The sequence below is a fragment of the Telmatherina bonti genome (assembly GCF_933228915.1).
Source record: "Telmatherina bonti genome assembly, chromosome: 21".
NCBI lineage: Eukaryota > Metazoa > Chordata > Actinopteri > Atheriniformes > Telmatherinidae > Telmatherina > Telmatherina bonti.
Window position 1 is genome coordinate 9,047,405 of NC_136630.1, and position 18,641 is coordinate 9,066,045.

The window sequence follows — 18,641 nt, forward strand, 5'->3', positions numbered from 1 at the left end:
TTTCATATTAGAAATACAAATATTAATTTCAATGTTTCCTCTTCCTTCACTACAGCCTTTTTTTTCTTTTTTTTTTAAATTGAAATTTGTTTACAATACAAGACAACGGTTATAAAGGAGAATTACATAACTCACAACTCAAGCTCAGGGGCAGCATCAGAGTCCATTCTGGTTTTCACACCTTTTGAATTTGTGCAAAATTTCAATGACTTCATGAACATATGGACATAACATGACAAAACTGACATATTTGGTTTTTGCCTAGCGAATTTCCAACAATGTATGTGAAATTTAGCAAGTAGAGTGAAAAGGTTAATTACAAATCTTATTTTGTTTGGAAGGTGACAACTAAAACACCCAAATAAAACATAGTTAGGCTTCATCCTAACCATAGACTGTCTGTGATCCTAACCTGATACTCCAGCTTCCTATTGAGGTACAGATTCACATCATTCCAGAAGACTTGACAATAAGAGCACTCCCAGAAAAGATGACATATAGTTTCATCCGCTTGTTGACAGAAGGAACAGAGATGTTCAACATTTTTATAGATTTTTTTTAGCCAGAAAAACATTAACTGGATAACACCTGTGGAGAATTTTCAGAGACACTTCTCACACTTTGTTGGTTATAAAAAAAAATAGTCTGGGAAGTGACCAGACCTTTTTCCAGTTTATATCAGGATATTCATTATTCCAGATAAAACCAGATGCAGGTTTAAAACTCAGATCTCTTTAAATTAATTCTCTAATGCATTTGTTATTAGTTTTTTGTGCTAAGAAAGGGCTCAGATAAAACGTTCCCAATAAAAAGTTGGGGCAGAGCATTAGGTGGAGCAGTTCTAGGTGCAGATGAGACCAGATGTTCGCTTCCTGAGGTAATAGCATCATTACCAATATCAAATTATCTGGGAGTAACAGGAAAATTTAATTTTTCAAGAAACTCATAATATGTACAGTTGTGCTCTTATGTAGTCACACCCTTTCATTAAAGAAAAGGATTAATTTACAACAGTCACTCAAATAACTGGAGACTTTAAAAAAGGAACAATAACTAAAAATTTGCTAAAAATATAATTTAGTAATATAAGACACTGTTTTTTAAATTTAACTGAGTTGAAGAAAGAAAAAACAAACAAACAAACAAACAAATTGGTCCTGGACAAATTAGAGCACTTTTCTGTTGAACAGTGGGACCAAATACCTGTCAACAGGTGCAGAAGTCATAGTGAGAGGAACAGAAAACACCTGACTGTAGCGGAAACATTAAAAAATTGTTCAACAAAATATTAGTTTTTGAGTGATGTAATGTGTAATAAATTATCTTATTTGTTTGCTTTTTAAAAAACAAAAAAAATCTATTGAACCAGAATTAGAAAATAATGTAATGATCATCATAATTTTTTTAATTTATTTATTATTACTTCAGTCATTTTTAGCAGAAAGGGTATGAATAAATATGAGCAAAACTGTATATATATTCACTTCAGCCTTTTTCCCCGGTACATTAGCCCACGTGACGTGACGTAAACCCCGGAAGTAGTTCTTTTTACCTAACGAGGTCAAAATGGCTGCGAGCTGCATGTGAAAGGGTCGTTCAGGAGCCGGCTTTATGATTCGAGAACATGTATAAAACCCCATGTAGCAGACTATCAGGTAACAGCAGAGAGTTGTGACGTTTAAAAATAACTTGCTGTAGGATCTTTAGCCTGTTTTAAATATGCACGTGTTAATTAGCAGCTCTTGAAGCGAGGTCGGAAGCTAGCTTAGCATGTAGCCTTTAGGTAGAAACACAGCTTTGGTGTGAAGAGGAAGAAGTCTGTTCGTTTACATCATAAACTGTATTGTTCAGATACGTGTCTGTCAGTTTATAAGCCCCAAATGTGCTTTTCTGTGGCTGCAGCTGTTGTAGTAATGTGTTAAATATGTAAAAACGTCCAATAAAGTCAGTGTTTTCCATCCAGCTGCAGGACTTGCTGTAGGGCTGGTAGGTGTATGAAGGACATTTGTGGAAAATTGTTGGATCTTTTTTGTGATATATGATACCAGGACTGCCATTGTTTACCATAATTACGTGGTAAATATCAGAGGTGGCAATTCCTGGTCCAGAAAGTAAAAGTCCTGCCATGTTTTTTGGGTCTACCTGTACATTTAGAACAGGTGTTTTCACTAACAGGCTTGTTTACCTGGCAAATAAACTCTGCTCATTAAATTCAGCTCGTTTGGTGACTAGTCAGAACAGCTGCTGGACAGGACTTTCACTTTCTGGAACAGGATTTGCCACCTCTGCTAAATATTAGGGACCCCTAGATGGTTACAGGGACAGCTATGAGTCTGGAGGTTATTATACACTTATAAATAGTAGCTATTGTTAGCTGTCCCAAACAGACTAATAATAAATATAGGGTGAAATTGTCAGGACACACGTTTAATTCAAAGATTGTGAGATTTAATTTATCTCCTGTATCACTTTTAATATTTTAATTATGTTAATGTTAAGAGGCCGAAATCCCTCACCAGATTAATGTTAGGATGTATAATGCGTGAAGTTTTCTAGGCATATTGAAAAATCATTTGCAGCATGATGTGTCAGGTGTATGGAAATATAATATCTACAATCAGAAGAGCCATATGGGGGGAAAAATTAGGAAGATTCTAAGGGCCCCATGACGTGTTAGGTGCCCAAAAAGATGTACAAATTATATAAGAAAATCATTAAACCTTCATTAAAAATAAATACTTTTTTCAAAGGTTGTAATAACATATAGCAGTAATATAAACTGCTAAACAATTTATATAAATATAACATATATTATATAAGTTAGATGTATGCACTGTGATTTAACCCTTGATAGGGCACTCAATGAAATACCTTCAAATTAGAAATTTTAACCTAAAATTGTCCTTCTGGTATGAACCAAGACCTCCATTCTGTTGTTAAAAAAAAGTTTCACACTGAATATGAAAGGAAGCAAAGTGATCAAAAATAATCACTTGCCCCATAAAGGGTTAAACACAGCCCCTGATCTTTATTATTCCCATGAAAAGCTATTTTTATCAGCTTGAAGCAAAAACAAAAATCTAAAATTTGCACTCAAGTGGTGGGGTCTGTGCCATTGTCTTTCATAGGGTCCAAAATACCTGGTGGCCTACAAAATAAAGGTTTTTCTCTTTTTTTTTCTTTTTTTTTTTTTTTAAAACTCTTGGTATTTCTTGTTTAAAATATACTACACAATGGGGTGTGACCTTCATTTTTTATTTAAACTGATTCTTTTAAAAATGATTTTTAAAAACATTTTTACTGTATCTGCTTTTAAAATAATTTGTTGTTAATGTTTATCTGAACATTTTAAAGCAGTTTGTTTCTGAAACTTCTGTTTTTTTAATGTGCTGCGCAAATAAATTTGATTTGACACTGGTAGTATTTGATAGGGTAATAAAACATTGTGTGTCATGTTTCTCACAGGTTTTGTCAGTCTAAGTGTGAAGCAGAAGTTTCTTCAAGATGCTCCCCGATGTAGCCAGTCTGCTCGCTGCCTCATTCAGCTGCAAAGAAGAGATCCCACAAACTGGCTGACATATCAGCATCTCATCTTCCTTAAGCGACAGGTATTTTTCTCCTCATTTTCTCAGAGAAAATAAACAAACAGAAATGTATTATTATTTTTTGTACACGTTGTCAAAAATGTTAATCCATGAATCTGGTTTTTAATGTTAAACTTGTTTCTCCCTGTCTTTTTTAAAATAATTGTTTTAGTATGTTGCAAAGAACAACAGTGAGCTGCATCAGCGTGCCATTCCCAAACGGTCAGATGTCCTGACCATTGTGGACGAGAGAGATGACAGTGTTGAGAGGCAAGTGGAGAGAATACCAACCATAAACAATGTCGTCACAAGCACTGTTCCACATCCAGAGCATGCCACAGAGAAGGCTCAGCCTGAAAGTTCCACCTCGAAGCCTGCTGCGGAAGATGTGACAGTGCAGAAAGCTTCTGCGTCCCATACCGTCTCAAGTCCACATGAGACTCCGCATGTTCAAGTAGAGACGGAGGAAGCAAGGCAGGCACGTCTGGACAGACAGTGGAAGGAGCTAAAAGTTGATGTGGCGGATTTACCGGATATATATGCCAGACTTTCCAAGTTCAAACTTACAGGTAAAGTTTCTTGATTGTGTAATATGAACTATTCCCAAAAATGAGTGGCTCCCACTGGACTCTTGTTGGCTGAAAGTGTTTAGAGTTTAGCCAACAGTTAATGTAACAAAAGTTGCACTGATATTTAGTCCAACTAGGGCTGCAACGATTAATCAGGTAACTCAAATAACCCGAGCACAAAAATTGATCAAGGCAAATTATTTGCAGTGTTATAACCTGTGATATATAACCTGTGATATTAGCAGTGGTGAGGGATGGCAAGCTGCTCACTCGTGTGAACAGTCTTGTAATCCATCCCTCATCTGTCTCTCCCGCTCACACACAGAGTCAAAGCGCATGTTTTAGGCAGCGTGTGACAGCAGGCGTAGCCTCTGTTCCTGCAGCAAACTTTTAATTCCTTATTAAACAGACACACTTTTAACAGGCGTGTCGTCCACAAAGACTTAGACTAGTTCTTCGATACTTTAGACATGTTTACAAGTCAGTCCTTCTTTCTACGGGAATTCTTCTTTTAAATCTTTTAAAAGCAGGAATTTGCCATCGGTTGAATTTTTTTCTCCACATTTGAGTGCAGAGATTAGTTGGTATCAGTATTGTTAAAGTAAGGTTGTCAGAGCTTAGTTACGTTTGTAATGGTTGATGTGGCCGTAGTACAGGCTGCAGATTAAGGTGAAATGTGGGCATATACTTCACTTATCTGACTGGCGCTGCAGTTAAATTTCATTTGACTTTTGTAGCTACTAAGTTGAACTGGTGTGCGAACAACACATCGACTTTCTGCCGTTTAAAATAATCTGTGTAGTGAAGGAACAGCAGCTGCAGTCTGTTCTTAACACAGCTTATTTAGATATTCAGAATTCCCCCGTAACTTGCATCATACATTTTAGTGTCTAAAAGGAACATTTGTAATTGCGGTGAATTTCTTTCAACTGCATCAAATGCATACAAACTCAAAGCCTTACTGTTGTTTGGAATAGTGTTGATATGATGTCGTAGTGGTGGTGTAAAAATGATGAAAATAATGAAATACAGCACTGGCCGTTAATGCATTTTATCTGAGACGCCTAGTTTTTAACGTCATGATAATTACTAAAAAATTTGTGTGTTTATTGTTCAAGAAATGCGACATAATTCCTCCGACCAGTTGCGTATAAAAGTGTGAATGAAGCTGCTACTTTGAGGACATTTCACTGTGATTATAACATTCCTTTGTGTTGGTCTAAAAATTCTGGAAGTTGTATTACAACAGCCCTGGGTGGAAATGTAGAGAAAATACACACTATCACATTGAAAAAAAGCAGAAGGTTTTAATGTTATTTTTGTTTCATTTCAGCTCTGGTTGTTACAACAGCAGCAGCAGGCTTTGCAATGGCCCCCGTGCCGTTCGACCCCTTCCTCTTTTTTGTGTCTTCTCTGGGAACAGGCCTTGCGTCTTGTACTGCTAATTCCATTAACCAGGTTGGTCACCCTCTTGGTTCAAAGTCTATTATATTTTCAAATAAATGAATGCGTGCTGTGCTCATGGCTTTTTTATATGCTAAAAATAGTTGTTTAAAGCATTCAGTATTCTGTTTTATGTTAAAGTTTGAACTAAATTGATCTTAAAATTCACACAGATCATGTGAATCCACAGCTGGAATGTATTGGTAAATGGAAAAAGAGCTAATAGGTGGAAATCAGAGAAGCCCCATAAAGCATAGAAATATTCAACACACAGACTGTACCAGCTGCAATAAACACAGATGTTTATGGTTTTTTATATATGTTTATATTTTAAAGTACTAATTTCCTTTTCCGAAGAGTGACTTCACTCAGAGATGCTTTTATATTTGCTGGCTTTGGTTTTCATACTAAAACATTTTGTTGACAAGTTAGACAAACAGGAACATGCTGGTTGACATGCTCCCACGTCCGTTGGTTTGTTTTTCTAATGATGGCTTATGTCCCAGAAACATCTGACAGAACCAGCAAATCTCCTGTTTTACCCCCCTCCACATTCCTCTTTTCATACGCATTTCAAAAATGCATTGAACTGACTGTAATGCTGTCATTATATCCCTCCAGAAAGTTTTATTTGGAGCTTTAAACAAAGGGGAGCTCTTGTGCTTGGGCACTTAAAATGCCTAAAATTAGTAGAGCCTGCTTTTACCTCCTAGTGTTGACGTTATAAAGGAATTTGCTCTGTGACTTAAGAATATTAGAATAATGGGTGACCTCTCCCTTAGCCCTGGTTTGAACTGTGCTTAGTGATTTCTTTGGCCTGTAATTTGGGAAAGACCTTGATTACACCGCAAGTTCATGCCCTTGAGGCAGCCCCCCCCCAATCATTCTGAGCTAACCATCAACATCTATGTTCCAATATGTTGTAAAGTGCTCCATAAACTCAAAGTTATGTGCACATAGTTTTGTTTTTGCGGTCAGGCCTAAATGGTATCAGTCATACCACCCTCCACGGTTAAAACTGCATTGCCTCTGCAGTGGCCAGAGACAGAACTGAGTCTTCTGTTCACCTCTACCTCACACTGAGCAGGTGTGTAAATATCCTTCAGGTATGTGAAAAATGTTCCTCCCTTTCCATGTCAAATAGTTAAGCCCAGACTCGAGCTCTAAGACATTCAGTGTTGAGTGACCCAAGAGACAGCAGACCTCTGTTCTTAGCATGGGTGTCTCATTATCACTGGGCCCACCCCCACATCAGCCATGTCAGTCTTCATTTTGTCCAATATCTCCTAAAACCTGAGGTTTGGATGTGAGGTGGTGCAATATTTCTTGAAACCATATTATTGGACTATCACTGAGTCTCTCTTCAGGTATAATTTCAAACCTAATCTGGCACAAACAACGTTTCAGAAATCAAAGCAGGGCCCAAGCTGAACCTGAAAGAAAATCATGATGTGTGTGTTTCAGAAAAACTAAATTTAGAAGAAAATAGCTGTAAAAATTAAATGAAAGTTAACAATTGTAGTTTTATTTTTTAAAAGGGTCCCCTTTAGCTTACTCCAAAGCGGGACATGCTAGTCTTCCTGTACATGTACTGGTATTAAACTTGGTACCTTTTAAAGATGGAGTCTCTGACCGAATTAGGGGTGTGTCATCTTATGTGCCTCACAATTCGATTACAATTCAGGTTGCTGAAATGTTATTAATTGATCATCAGGATTGTCAATGCAACTTTTACCCTATTGAGGTTTTTTCACACTCTGTGGATACTTTTATACTACTTTATACTCCATTCACCGCTCGAATGTTGGCCTTTCTGTGTGAAGTTTCCATGTTCTTCCTGTGTAGGCGTGGGTTCTCTCCGGGTACTCCGGCTTCCTCCCACCATTCAAAGACATGCATGTTAGGTTAACTGATTTCTCTAAATTGTCTCTAGGAGTGAATGTGAGCAAGAATGGTTGGTCGTCTCTCTGTGTTAGCCCTGAGATGAACTGGTGTACCCTGCCTCTCGCCCAATGATTGCTGCGATAGGCTTCAGCTTCCCCGCAAACCTTTATTGGACTAAGCGGTTCAGAAAAAGACTGACATGGCTAATCAATTTTGAACAATTATAAATTGTATTTAAATTGTTGTGTGCTGCATCAAGATGCATCGATTAAATAGTGCACAAGCAGGCATACTGTTACTAGGGCTTAGCGATTAATCAGATTTTAATCTCAATTACAATATGGGTTTTCAACAATCATAAAGATAAAAAGGTGCATTTTTTTTTATACTCACCTGCAGTCTTCAGTTGCCAGTCAAACGTCACAGGCATTGCAGCGCTCTGCTGTAAAGTGCCACTTTAGTTTTGTTCAGTCACTGTTGCCAGCTTGGCGAGTTTCTTGTTAAATCTGGTGACTTTTTTTTTGTTAAAAGCAACTAACGACAAATCCATCGACTTTTATTGGAGTAATTGGAGACTTTTCTGTTGTTTTGGCGCCTGACTTAAAGGCATATGTTGTTCTGCAGTAACTGTCATAAATGAGCAGCGCGAGCCTTTCCCAGTCCTAAAGCACTCACAGGCAGCCAGTCTCACTGCCGGCTGCAGGTGCAATGTAGAATAAATGCAGTAGGTTGTAGAAACTCACTACAACATAGTTTATATTTATCTGTTTAGTATACATCAGTATTTGCACTTTGTTAGTCAAGACAATCCTTCATGTTATGTTTTTCTAAAATTTGTGTAATCCTAAATACATTGTTTAAAAGCCACTGTTTATTTTTAAATAAATTAATGTTGTTAAAGATTATAGATAACAGTTAAATAATCAAGATCGCAATTTGAGTCAAAATAATCATAATTAGTATTTTTTGCCATAATCAAGCAGCCTAGAGGCTTTACTGGTAATTCTGTCTACAGAATATACATACAGCTGGGCGATATGACGATATATATCCTTTGGATGATAGAAAATACCTATTGTTCCATATATCGTTTATGCCACGATAACATGCTTTACTGCAGCACTATATGTCAAGATCATAGACTGTATATAAAGAGATGGACGGAGTGTCCGAGACGTCACCCACAGGTTTCTGAAGAGCTGAATTGAAGCTCGGTGGGTGGTTCCTTTGGGCGTCGTCTCGCCCGGAAAATACAAATGTGGGCAAAGAGGTGGAACTGAGAGGGCAGCCGTGAGCGTCATGGCGGATGATTGACATCGAACTCCGAGCTTTCTGTAGCTAAAAGTGAACCAAGTTAACCCCGAGATAACGGGAGCTAACCAGCTAACGGAGGTAAGCGGGCTAAAGCGAAGTCACGTTGTTAACAGGCTAAAAAATGCGGATGTTCTTTGTTCTTCTTACTTGAAGCGGGAGGTCGGGTACCTGTCAATCAAAAGGACACGCCCCTAAATTTGCTGAACTGCGAGATTAAATCACTTTAAAACGGGCGAATTAGAAAAAAATTCACTCCCCCCACAGTTGTCATGAAGGTAAACCTGACCTATAAACCGAAAATGGATTTTTGAACCACGCTGTAAACATGTTTATTTCTGCCGTGAAGTTGGTCTTTTTAACATGGGAGTCTATGGGGATTTGCTCTGTTTTGGAGCCAGCCCTAGTGGCTGAAGGGGGAACTGCAGTTTTATGCACTTTCGCATAGGCTTCACTTTTAACCGCCAGAGGTTGTAGCAGACGATTTTTAGAGCAGGGTAATTCACTAAATGATGACCAGCCAACCAAAACTGATGAACTTGTTCATAAAAGAGAGAAATTTCTGTCGCAATGCGATTCGGATAAAAAAAAAAAAAAAAGACCAACGTGGAACCGACAACAGATTAGCTCACAGTCCCAACAATGGACTCCGACACAACTAACTCATTTTATCACCTGCACAAGAATCAGGATAAAGAATACAGAATAAAGAATAGAGTCAACGAGCAAAAGCCGCAAAAGCAAGTGGTGCTTTTGCGGCTCATAATATAATATACTCTAGAAGCAAACGCTGCAACAGGCTTTTACCCGTAAAACGTCATACGGCCATAGTTTCCGCAGATGGAAGGAGATCACTGCTGCCGTTGCCAAGCACATCTGACACGTAACTAATGACTGACACCAAATTACACAAACAATTTCATATCGTCATGTATATCGTTATGGGGATATAAAATGAGCTAAATCGGGATATGAGATTTTGGTTATATCACCCAGCTCTACTTACTGCTAGATATGAGTGAGTCAAGACAAAAAATAAAACAAGGGGTTTGATCAAGTTGAGCTGGGTAGTTTAGGTAAGGGTGTGTGATGTTGTAAACCCCCCCAAACACTCCGTGAACCCAAAGCACATCTTCATCTCCTTGTTTTTAATTCCTTTTGAAAAACATTTTAATAATTTAACATGAATAGATGATTTAATAGGATTTACCGTAAAGGTGCAATGACATCAATTTGTAAAGTGACTGTCCCGTTTTCAGGGTTTTAGAGTTAATGCTTCAGGAAGGTTTTCCATGCCAGGATCTGTGAGATTTTGGAAAAGCTCCAAGTCTTTTTTATAGACAAAAATATACAGTGAGCTGCAAAGAGATCCTTGAGGAATATTGCTTCAAAATGTCTTTGTGTTTTCACAAATGGCTTTGTGTATCCTCGCCTGAAATTCATTAGTGCTTATTGTGTTTGACGGGAAAAAATCCTTTAATGTGGCGAATCGCTGGCATGTGAGCCTTATCCTTTACACAAGTCAGGATTCATTTAGTTCTTATTACTTCTTCTTTGGTGGCACAATGTCATGAGACTGATATAACTGGAGATGGGATCATTGTTTCAGAAAAATTAGTCACCTGTCATGATGTGACGTTGACTTTGAAGTTGGTTTTTTTTCAGCAAAATCAAGCAAGTTGGAACTTTAGACGGCGCTTTAAAGCATAAACATGTTTGGATTCTTCCAGTCTGCCTTTGCCTAAATGAAAGAGTATGTCTTTCTACGTACAGTGTAGCAGTGTTAGATGGTGCTTTGTTTAGAGGAGTACAGCAGAGATACACTTTTGCTGTTTCCAGACATACCTCACACTTTGGTCATCTATTGGTTCATCATAATCATTCTCAAGAAAAGGAATGAAGAAGAAAAGTATATTTTCTTCTGATCAACTGTCAGGTCTTTGTTATTTACTTATTCTCCTTTTCATCCTTATAATGCCAGAGCTTTACTGTAAGTATAGGTAGGTGTGATCAAAGCTAGAGGTTCTTTTTATATGAAAGGATCAAACAAAACCCTGACAAACAACTCAGAACAGAGAATGACATTAGTGGACGTCTCTTACTATGGATTTGGTTCTCTACCCAAATCCCTCAATGTTTGGTATCTAAAGAGGCAGCGTGCAAGTATGTGGCCACACAGCTGTCAAATTACCTCAAGGAAAGGAGGACGGTGCCTTGAGGGAGAGAAAAATGCTTTAGTTGTTAGAAACGGCTGTTAGGCCATCATCTGAGCTGTCAAACGCCAAGGCTGCTCTTCGTAACGCTGTGGGAAGGGACCATAGGCAAGACAAAAAGGAAACTGACAGAAGGAAAAAGGGATCACATAATGATGGCTTGCCACCCTGTAGAGCTTCGTGCTTCAGTCAGAACGCTTCGAGTCATGTCTGATTTATTGTTAGAACGGATAGTTGGGTTGGTTTCAGAAACAAAGGCATGTAATTATTTGAGCTTTTGTCTTGAGTAGTTCCGTTTCTGTTTCCAGTGAAAAACAGTGCTATTTTTTTCCCTTTAGACTTAGTTTTAAAGTTTATATTTTTAAACAAAAGCTAAAAAAAAAAAAAAAAGCTAAACCACTACCTTTTGACTCTCATTTCATCATATTTGTCTTGATACCATATGTGTTTCTTTCAAAGGCAGTGTTGCCTTGTAGAAAACCAGAGTTCCTGCAGATTTCAGTCGTAGCCAATGATGTTAGTTTGTCCAGTCTTTGAGGCCCCAGACCAGCAGAGCCTTTGCAGGTGTTCCAGCCATCATCGCTTTCTAGTCTGACCACTACAGCTAATTGGATAATTGACTGGGAGGAAAATTGAGGCTGGAGCCTGAAAGACCTCAGGAAGGTCTAAGGTTCCTTAGCAGTGTGAAAGGAACCTGATGAGGTGTGTTGTGTCAAAAAGGTTTTACTCACCAGTTTTGATGGCATATACAGTGCTTGTCTTATTATGTCAGTTTGTGGGGTCTGTTTTGATGAAAACTCAGGCTGGCTCTTTCTGTGGCTAACTAGTGTCATTCATGCTTTCGTGACGAAGGCGGCACATTTACTTTTGTCTGTCTCTTCTGTGGTCGAGCTGTCTGAGGCTGGCACGCAAAAGCGAGCCCCCACAAGCTCCCCAAGCCCATCCACTCTTTACCACTTCAAGCTACACCCTTCTGTCTTGTCCTGTGCAGGCATGCATTATTTACCCTCCTGCATGCTTTCTTGTCAGTGCATCTTGGTCAGGTCCTGGGAGTATATGGGTAAATCACCCAACACTGGCACAGTATATGCAGATAGTTGTGTCTTGTCCGGCTCATTTTGTCAGTGTGTTTTCTGTTTGAACCCTTTATAAAATATGTAATGTATGGCTTGAAAATCTTTTTGATGTCTTCTTTTTTAATTTGTCAGAACCTAATTCAGCATGACTACCTGAAATGTTATTTCTGTTAATAGATTAGGCTATGGCATTGCTAGCAATGGAGTTTTTACTCTGTTTTATGAGAAAAGTGATTGAAACTGATTCAACTTGACTTGCATACACAAAGTTGTGTGTCGTATAAACCCCCTGAATCTAGAAAGCTCATTATTGAAACTTTTCAGCACTGCTAAGCTCATCAAAGTGTAATGATGTTTTATAGTCTTCTGTTTCAAGCATATTCTTGTAAAGCAGATTTTGCTTATCCCTTTTAGGCGCCTAAAAATATTTGAATTATTTTTATCAAAATATTTGAATCTCCGTTTTGGATGAAACAAATGTAATCCACAAGTTTATGTTATCAAACTGTATTAAAACACATTTAGCAGCTGGTCTCAGCTGAAGTCCTTAGATCTGTTTAATGTACAGTATATGATACGGCTGTGACGTTATGCTTTCGTCCCGATTCGATTCTGATTTTTTTGGGTACCGATTCGATTTAAATGGCCATTTTCGCTATTCTTCGATATTGGTGATTTTTGTAGACTTAAAAACAAAAAATATGTACAAAACTTTTTTCGCTAGTCATTTTTCTTAATTTCATGTAGAAAAAAAATGTCACAGTAGCCAGAGCGTCATTCTGCTGCCCCAGAAGACAAGTAAACAGATCAATAATAAGAACAATAAAAATGACAATTTTTTTTCATAATGGATTATTGGTATTTATTTGAAAGAAAAAGAAAAGATTTTATTTTCAACAAAAAAATCTATTTCAAAATTGTGAAGCAAAAAATCCTGATATTTGATTTTTTTTTCCCCTACTTGATTTCCCATCCCTAGTATATGACACATGCAGGGAGACATATTAAATAAAGTCTGACATTTTTTTGGGCCATGGACTGAACTGAAATGACTTAATGACTCTGAACAGACCCTAAATACTGACCTGCGGTTATAATTACATCCCTGTTACGTGTATTTTGCAGGAACATCCATGCTGCACTGCTCATATTTTGAGTAAAGCTTGGAGAAAACAAGTAGATGTAATGTTGATGAACAGTTGATCTAGTAAATACTGTAATAAATATGTTGAGGCAAAGCTAAATTATTAGTAGTATTAGGCTGTTCAGCTTTTATGTGTGTAGCTAATGTTCCAGTTTATTCTGAAACCTATTATTAAATGTCTCAAAGCCAACATTTTAAGAGTGAGCATGCCAAAGGTGTTGCAGCCTTTGTAATATTTATGAATGAAATTTACATGATCAGTAAAATTACCGCTGATAACCACAATGTTATCCTCGTACGAAGTTAACGTTTCCCCTGGTTTTACACAAACAGGCCAATAAGAGATAGTGCTGCCCTTCAGCAGCACATTATGTGGTTGTAATCTATCCCAGCCAAAGTTGGTAGAGCGATACTGGGCCCCAGCAGTCAAGGTTACCACAGTAATTTGACTGTACAGGGTTCTTCTTTTTTTATTTATTTATTTTTTCATGGTTTGAGGTAACATGTAGACCACTGAACCTTTTTAAGAGGGTCGTTAGTTGTTATAAAACCTCTTTACTGCTAAAATCCCACCAACCTTCACTCTCTTCAAAGACAAAACTACATTCCCAGCTAGATTTGTACCTGCTGAGAAGTAGCAATAGAAGATGCAGTGTTAATGAGAGACGACTGCCTCTCGTGTTGCCTTTGTCTTGCTTGAGTTATTTAACATTCTTCCTAATGAGTCTTTTTTTCCTACTTAAAGCATTTGAAGGTCAGACCAAACACAGTGGTGTGACTAAGTTTAATGGTGCCTTTAGCTTTTTATTTTCTACTTTTTGTCTATACATTGCATTCATACCAAGGATTATTTTTACAAAGATCAAAGAAAATGATTTCTAAAATTATTTAACTGTATAATGAAATGATCTACATTTTTACTGCTGTTATCTTCAGACAAAGCTACAGACATGTTTGTGTGTGACATAGGTGTGGTGTATTCCTTTTTTCTGAAAGGTCAGACACATCAACGCCTTCACCATATGGGAGACTTTTACATGAAAGGATATCCCATCTTTAATGCAGAAGCTCTTCTTAAGATCTTGTTTTCCACCAGCTTAGTTAAAACAAAAGGGCAAGTTGATCTTTGACATGAAGGCTTTTTGGCTTTTTGTCTCAATGTCCTTCAGCAAGCTGTTAATTCAGCCTGGGAGAATAGATACATATTCCTTTTTAATTGTCCTAGAAAGATGACGCGTCTCTCTTTCAGTGCTGGATTAAAATGAATATTTAACTAGACAGCCTTGTTTAATAGTTAATTTCTTCAAAGCCTTTTGTCTTTGTCAGTCGTGGGGTGCCAGTCCATTTCAAATTGAGCAAATGGATTTCTTTTATCCTCAGATGGGAGACAGATGCTTTCCTCTGATAAGGTGATGAAAAGGAAAATCCACCTATTATATGCCCCCCAAGGTAACGCCTGAGAGGAAGCAACAGCAGCCACCGTTGCCAGGCTGAGTGTTAGTTAGCTTGAAATACAAGGCTATTGCTAGTATTCCAGTGTCCAGTTTTGTATTAGTCGCTTTTTAAAGCAAATTTAGAATTAAAATAGTTGTGTATTTGAATTAAAGAAGAGATGTAGATTAAATTTCTTTGTCAATTGTTTGAAGGAAACGGCATCCAATTGAATACATCTACTTATTTAGTGTATTTTAAATGTTAAACACTGAAGTTTTCTTGCAGAGTTGAATCCTTAAAATATTCGGTTACCTCTTAAAGTCACAGCCTCCCATTTAAATTTTAATGAATCTAACCAAATGAGTTTTGAGAATAATTGAGAAGAGGGAAAACTCTGAAAAGACCACTGCATATTTTTCTTATTTATCATTCAAGGAAGTGGTTATTAAGCAAGTTAAAATATATTCTGCCACCGTTATAGTAAAAATAGACACACATTCAGTTTATACAATTTAAAGCTTGTTTCTGTGGTTTGCAAAGCTCATTTTACATACACAGGAGGTGGCAGCTGGTGATATCTAACCGTAATATTTATGGCTTATGTTGTTTTTTTTATTTTTTTTTATTTTTAATCCTTGTTTTGGTCAAAAGGGTGCTTTACACTTGTTTCCTATCCAGTCATTCACACGCAAGCAATGCTTCTTGTATGTCTGAACTCCATAAACAATAGGGGTGGAAAAATCTAATCAAAATATCAGAAATCTGGATTGTTTGCTTCACAATTTTAAAATCAATTTTTTTATTTTGTTAAAAATCTTTTTTTTTCTTTTTTTCCCCCCAAATAAATAAAAATGATGCTTATAAAATTCATTTTTATTATTATTAAGTTTTATACATCTTTTTCAACATCAAAAAATTGTGAGAATCGCAATTTAAATCAAATTGGGACCCAAAAAAATCGGACTCGAATAGAATCGGGACAAAAGCATATAGTCACAGCCCTAATAAACAATATACAACACTTTTTATCGACATTTTCCTCACATCTTTCTCCTCTCATCCATCTGCAGTCCTGATCCTTAACATATAAAGACAGGGTATCATTATATCATAAGAGGGGGAGGAACAAGTGGCATACAGACATTCCTCTTGCCGTTGTCATCATGTTGTCATCTTTTGTGATGATCACGCTGAAGTGTAGCACTTAAACTCACATCCAAAGCATCTCCCTGAGTTGTCAGGACCACTGCTTGCTGATACAAACACACCTCGCCACAAGAGAGTTGACATCATCCCCGAGTCACAAAGCTTCACTGACTGATGGGCAGGTGGAGTACCTCCTCTCCACCTCCCTTGTTTGACATTAGATATGGACAAAAGGCCGTGATTATGGCCTTCAGTGACCATAAAACCAGACACTACTTAGGCTTGAGTCATAGAGGGGAAAACCACCCAGCTTAACACTGTCTGGCACCAGAAACATTTCTACACTGCTCTCACGAACACAACTTTAGTTGTTTTTTTGCAGTAGCTGATGTCATTGAAACTAAACACATCCTGCACTGTTGCGGCTCGTTCTTGTTTTCAGTAATGTAAAGACAGAATCAGAACTTGAACCTTATATGCAAGTTTTACAGTCGTCAAATGTATTCATACCCTTTTATTTAAAAAAGTCCAAATTTACAACGGTAACTCAAATAACATTACTCACAAAAATGAGCAAAAACAAAAAAATTTTCAGTTATAATTTAGTGACAGTTTTTTTTATTGAATAAGTTGAAGAAAAAAATAAACAAACAAATCTGTCCTAGACAAGTTACTTTTCTGATAAACGGTGGGAGAAAATATGTGTCAACAGGTGCAGAAATCTGACTGAGAGGTGCAGAAAACACCTGACTAGTGGAAACATCAGAGGATTGTTCAAGAAAATATGAGTTTGAGTGATTTAACATATTTCATTGCATTTATTTGCTCTTTTAATAAAAAGTTAAATTGAACAAGAATTACAAAAAATAATGTCATGAATTTTATTTAAAAAAAAAAAAAAATTATTACCTTTGTCAATTTCAGCTTATTTCACAGGCATCTGTTTTTTCCTTCTTTTTTGGGAGGTTATGAATAAACTGAATAAAATATTAACATATATGTGTGTGTGTGTGCGTGTGTGTGTGTGTGTGTGTGTGTGTGTGTGTGTGTGTGTGTGTGTGTGTGTGTGTGCATATATATATATATATATATATATATATATATATATATATATATATATATATATATATATATATATATCATGAAGCAATCATCTGTGTGTAAATCAGTCCAGTTTAAAGTTCCTTGTTGTGAATGGTTTGATATAAATCTTTGCATTTAAGTCTTGTGCATTCTGGTCCTGCTGTCCCACGTTGTGGCATGTCAGCATCTCCAACATGCATAGAAGGATATGGGGCATTGTTGACATCTAAAGAAGAGTAAAGAGGAGAATGTTTTGTCTTTATCAAGCCAAAGCAGATCATGAGCTGTGATGAAAGGCTTCTTGCAGCGGCGGGCCTCTCTTTGCACAGGTCAGCCCTTGCAGAGGAGGAGGCAGAGGTTTCCATGCCTGTCTGCTAGATGTAATGTCATTCACCCGTTTAAGAAAAGAAACTCACTTTCAAATGTTTTTTGTTTAGTAAAGCTGCTCAAAATGGTCCATTATGGCAATAAGATAGTTTAACCCTTCTGTCAGAGAAAGAAATAGCTTTGCTGTGTTGATGAAGATCTTTTATAATGGTAATGTTAGTCAGATAATAACACACAGAGATGAGATGTTTGGCTCTGTACTGCAGTAAAACCTGCTGTTTTCTGTTGAGCTGAAACTTAATAGCTTTTGCATTTCCTAATTTTTTTTCTTATATACCATCTTTTTTTCCCTTTCCTTTTCTACATGGGTACAAAAAATAACATTCTATAAATTAATAATTAAATTTAGCTTAAAAAAATAATGTAATATCTGATTAATTAGGTTTAAAAGTAGTAATAAATAAGAATCAAATTTTTGGGGTTTTTTTTAGGCTGATCAAAGGGGAAAAACTTATTTAGAGCATCTGCTAATTTGGGACAATTCCCCATTTGTTTCCATGTAACAGTTTTTTCTTCAGTTTTTTTCTATGAAACTCAAGTTTGCACTCTATTTGAAGGTAACATAGCCAGAAGCAAGCAGGAACAGTCTTTGTAATGCTGAGATCCATGGATAATTAACAAAAGCAGCCCTGTTTATGGTGTGCCCGTGAGCCAACACTGCATGCTAATTCGATTCAATCCACGAAGCTTTTGGGGCAAGGGCATCATTGCTGGAGAACAAAATGGTTACCGACATGCAGTCGTTTCCAAGCTTTGGGTGTGTCTTATTTTTAATATTGTGGCTGTTTATTTATTTATTTTGCCCAAGAGTCGTAAAACTGTGTTATTGGAGCTTTGCTATTTTTTTTTATGTTTTATTTTTGTTACTGCTCACATAGTGTTGAACTTTTCTGTTTTACAAATGTGCCTAAAATTTGATATATTTTCTTAAATTTGATATATTATTTCAGATCTAAGATGAAAAATGCCTGTTTGCATCCTCCAGGTTGACAGAAAATGTTTTCACTCGGTCAACGTAGCCGTTTATATCCTGCTGCTCCTTCAATCTGGTTTTCAGATGAGAATCAAATCTGCCACAAAATTTTATTTTTCTCCTTTAACATTTATTTGATTTATTTATTATTTATTATAACCTAATTTCTAAAATCCAACAACTACACTGAATTATATCTGAATATTCTTCCAGATCAATGTGAACCCTTTTTTCTGTCTTGTATTAGTAAGTTCTGCTCAGTGTGTTGGAAGACCACTATTTTTTTTTTTTTTTTTTTTTTTTTTTTAAATATAAAATTAATTTTCTCTGAACTTTGACTGGTCTGACGTGTTTCAGCTCTTATTCTCCTCCAGGCTTTATGTTAAAAGGCTGT

General features: G+C 36.8%; 1 protein-coding gene across 1 annotated transcript in view; it reads left to right on the plus strand.

Annotated features, from left to right (window-relative positions):
* The first annotated feature begins 1,554 nt into the window (after window positions 1–1,554).
* cox10 (cytochrome c oxidase assembly factor heme A:farnesyltransferase COX10) overlaps window positions 1,555–18,641 on the plus strand; it is a 37,980-nt gene continuing 20,893 nt past the window's right edge. Inside the window, exons 1-4 of the mRNA XM_079260884.1 lie at window positions 1,555–1,655; window positions 3,466–3,608; window positions 3,757–4,153; window positions 5,487–5,611. Coding sequence (XP_079117010.1) covers window positions 1,625–1,655; window positions 3,466–3,608; window positions 3,757–4,153; window positions 5,487–5,611 — 696 coding nt within the window. The 5' untranslated portion in view covers window positions 1,555–1,624. The remainder of the gene's footprint in view (window positions 1,656–3,465; window positions 3,609–3,756; window positions 4,154–5,486; window positions 5,612–18,641) is intronic.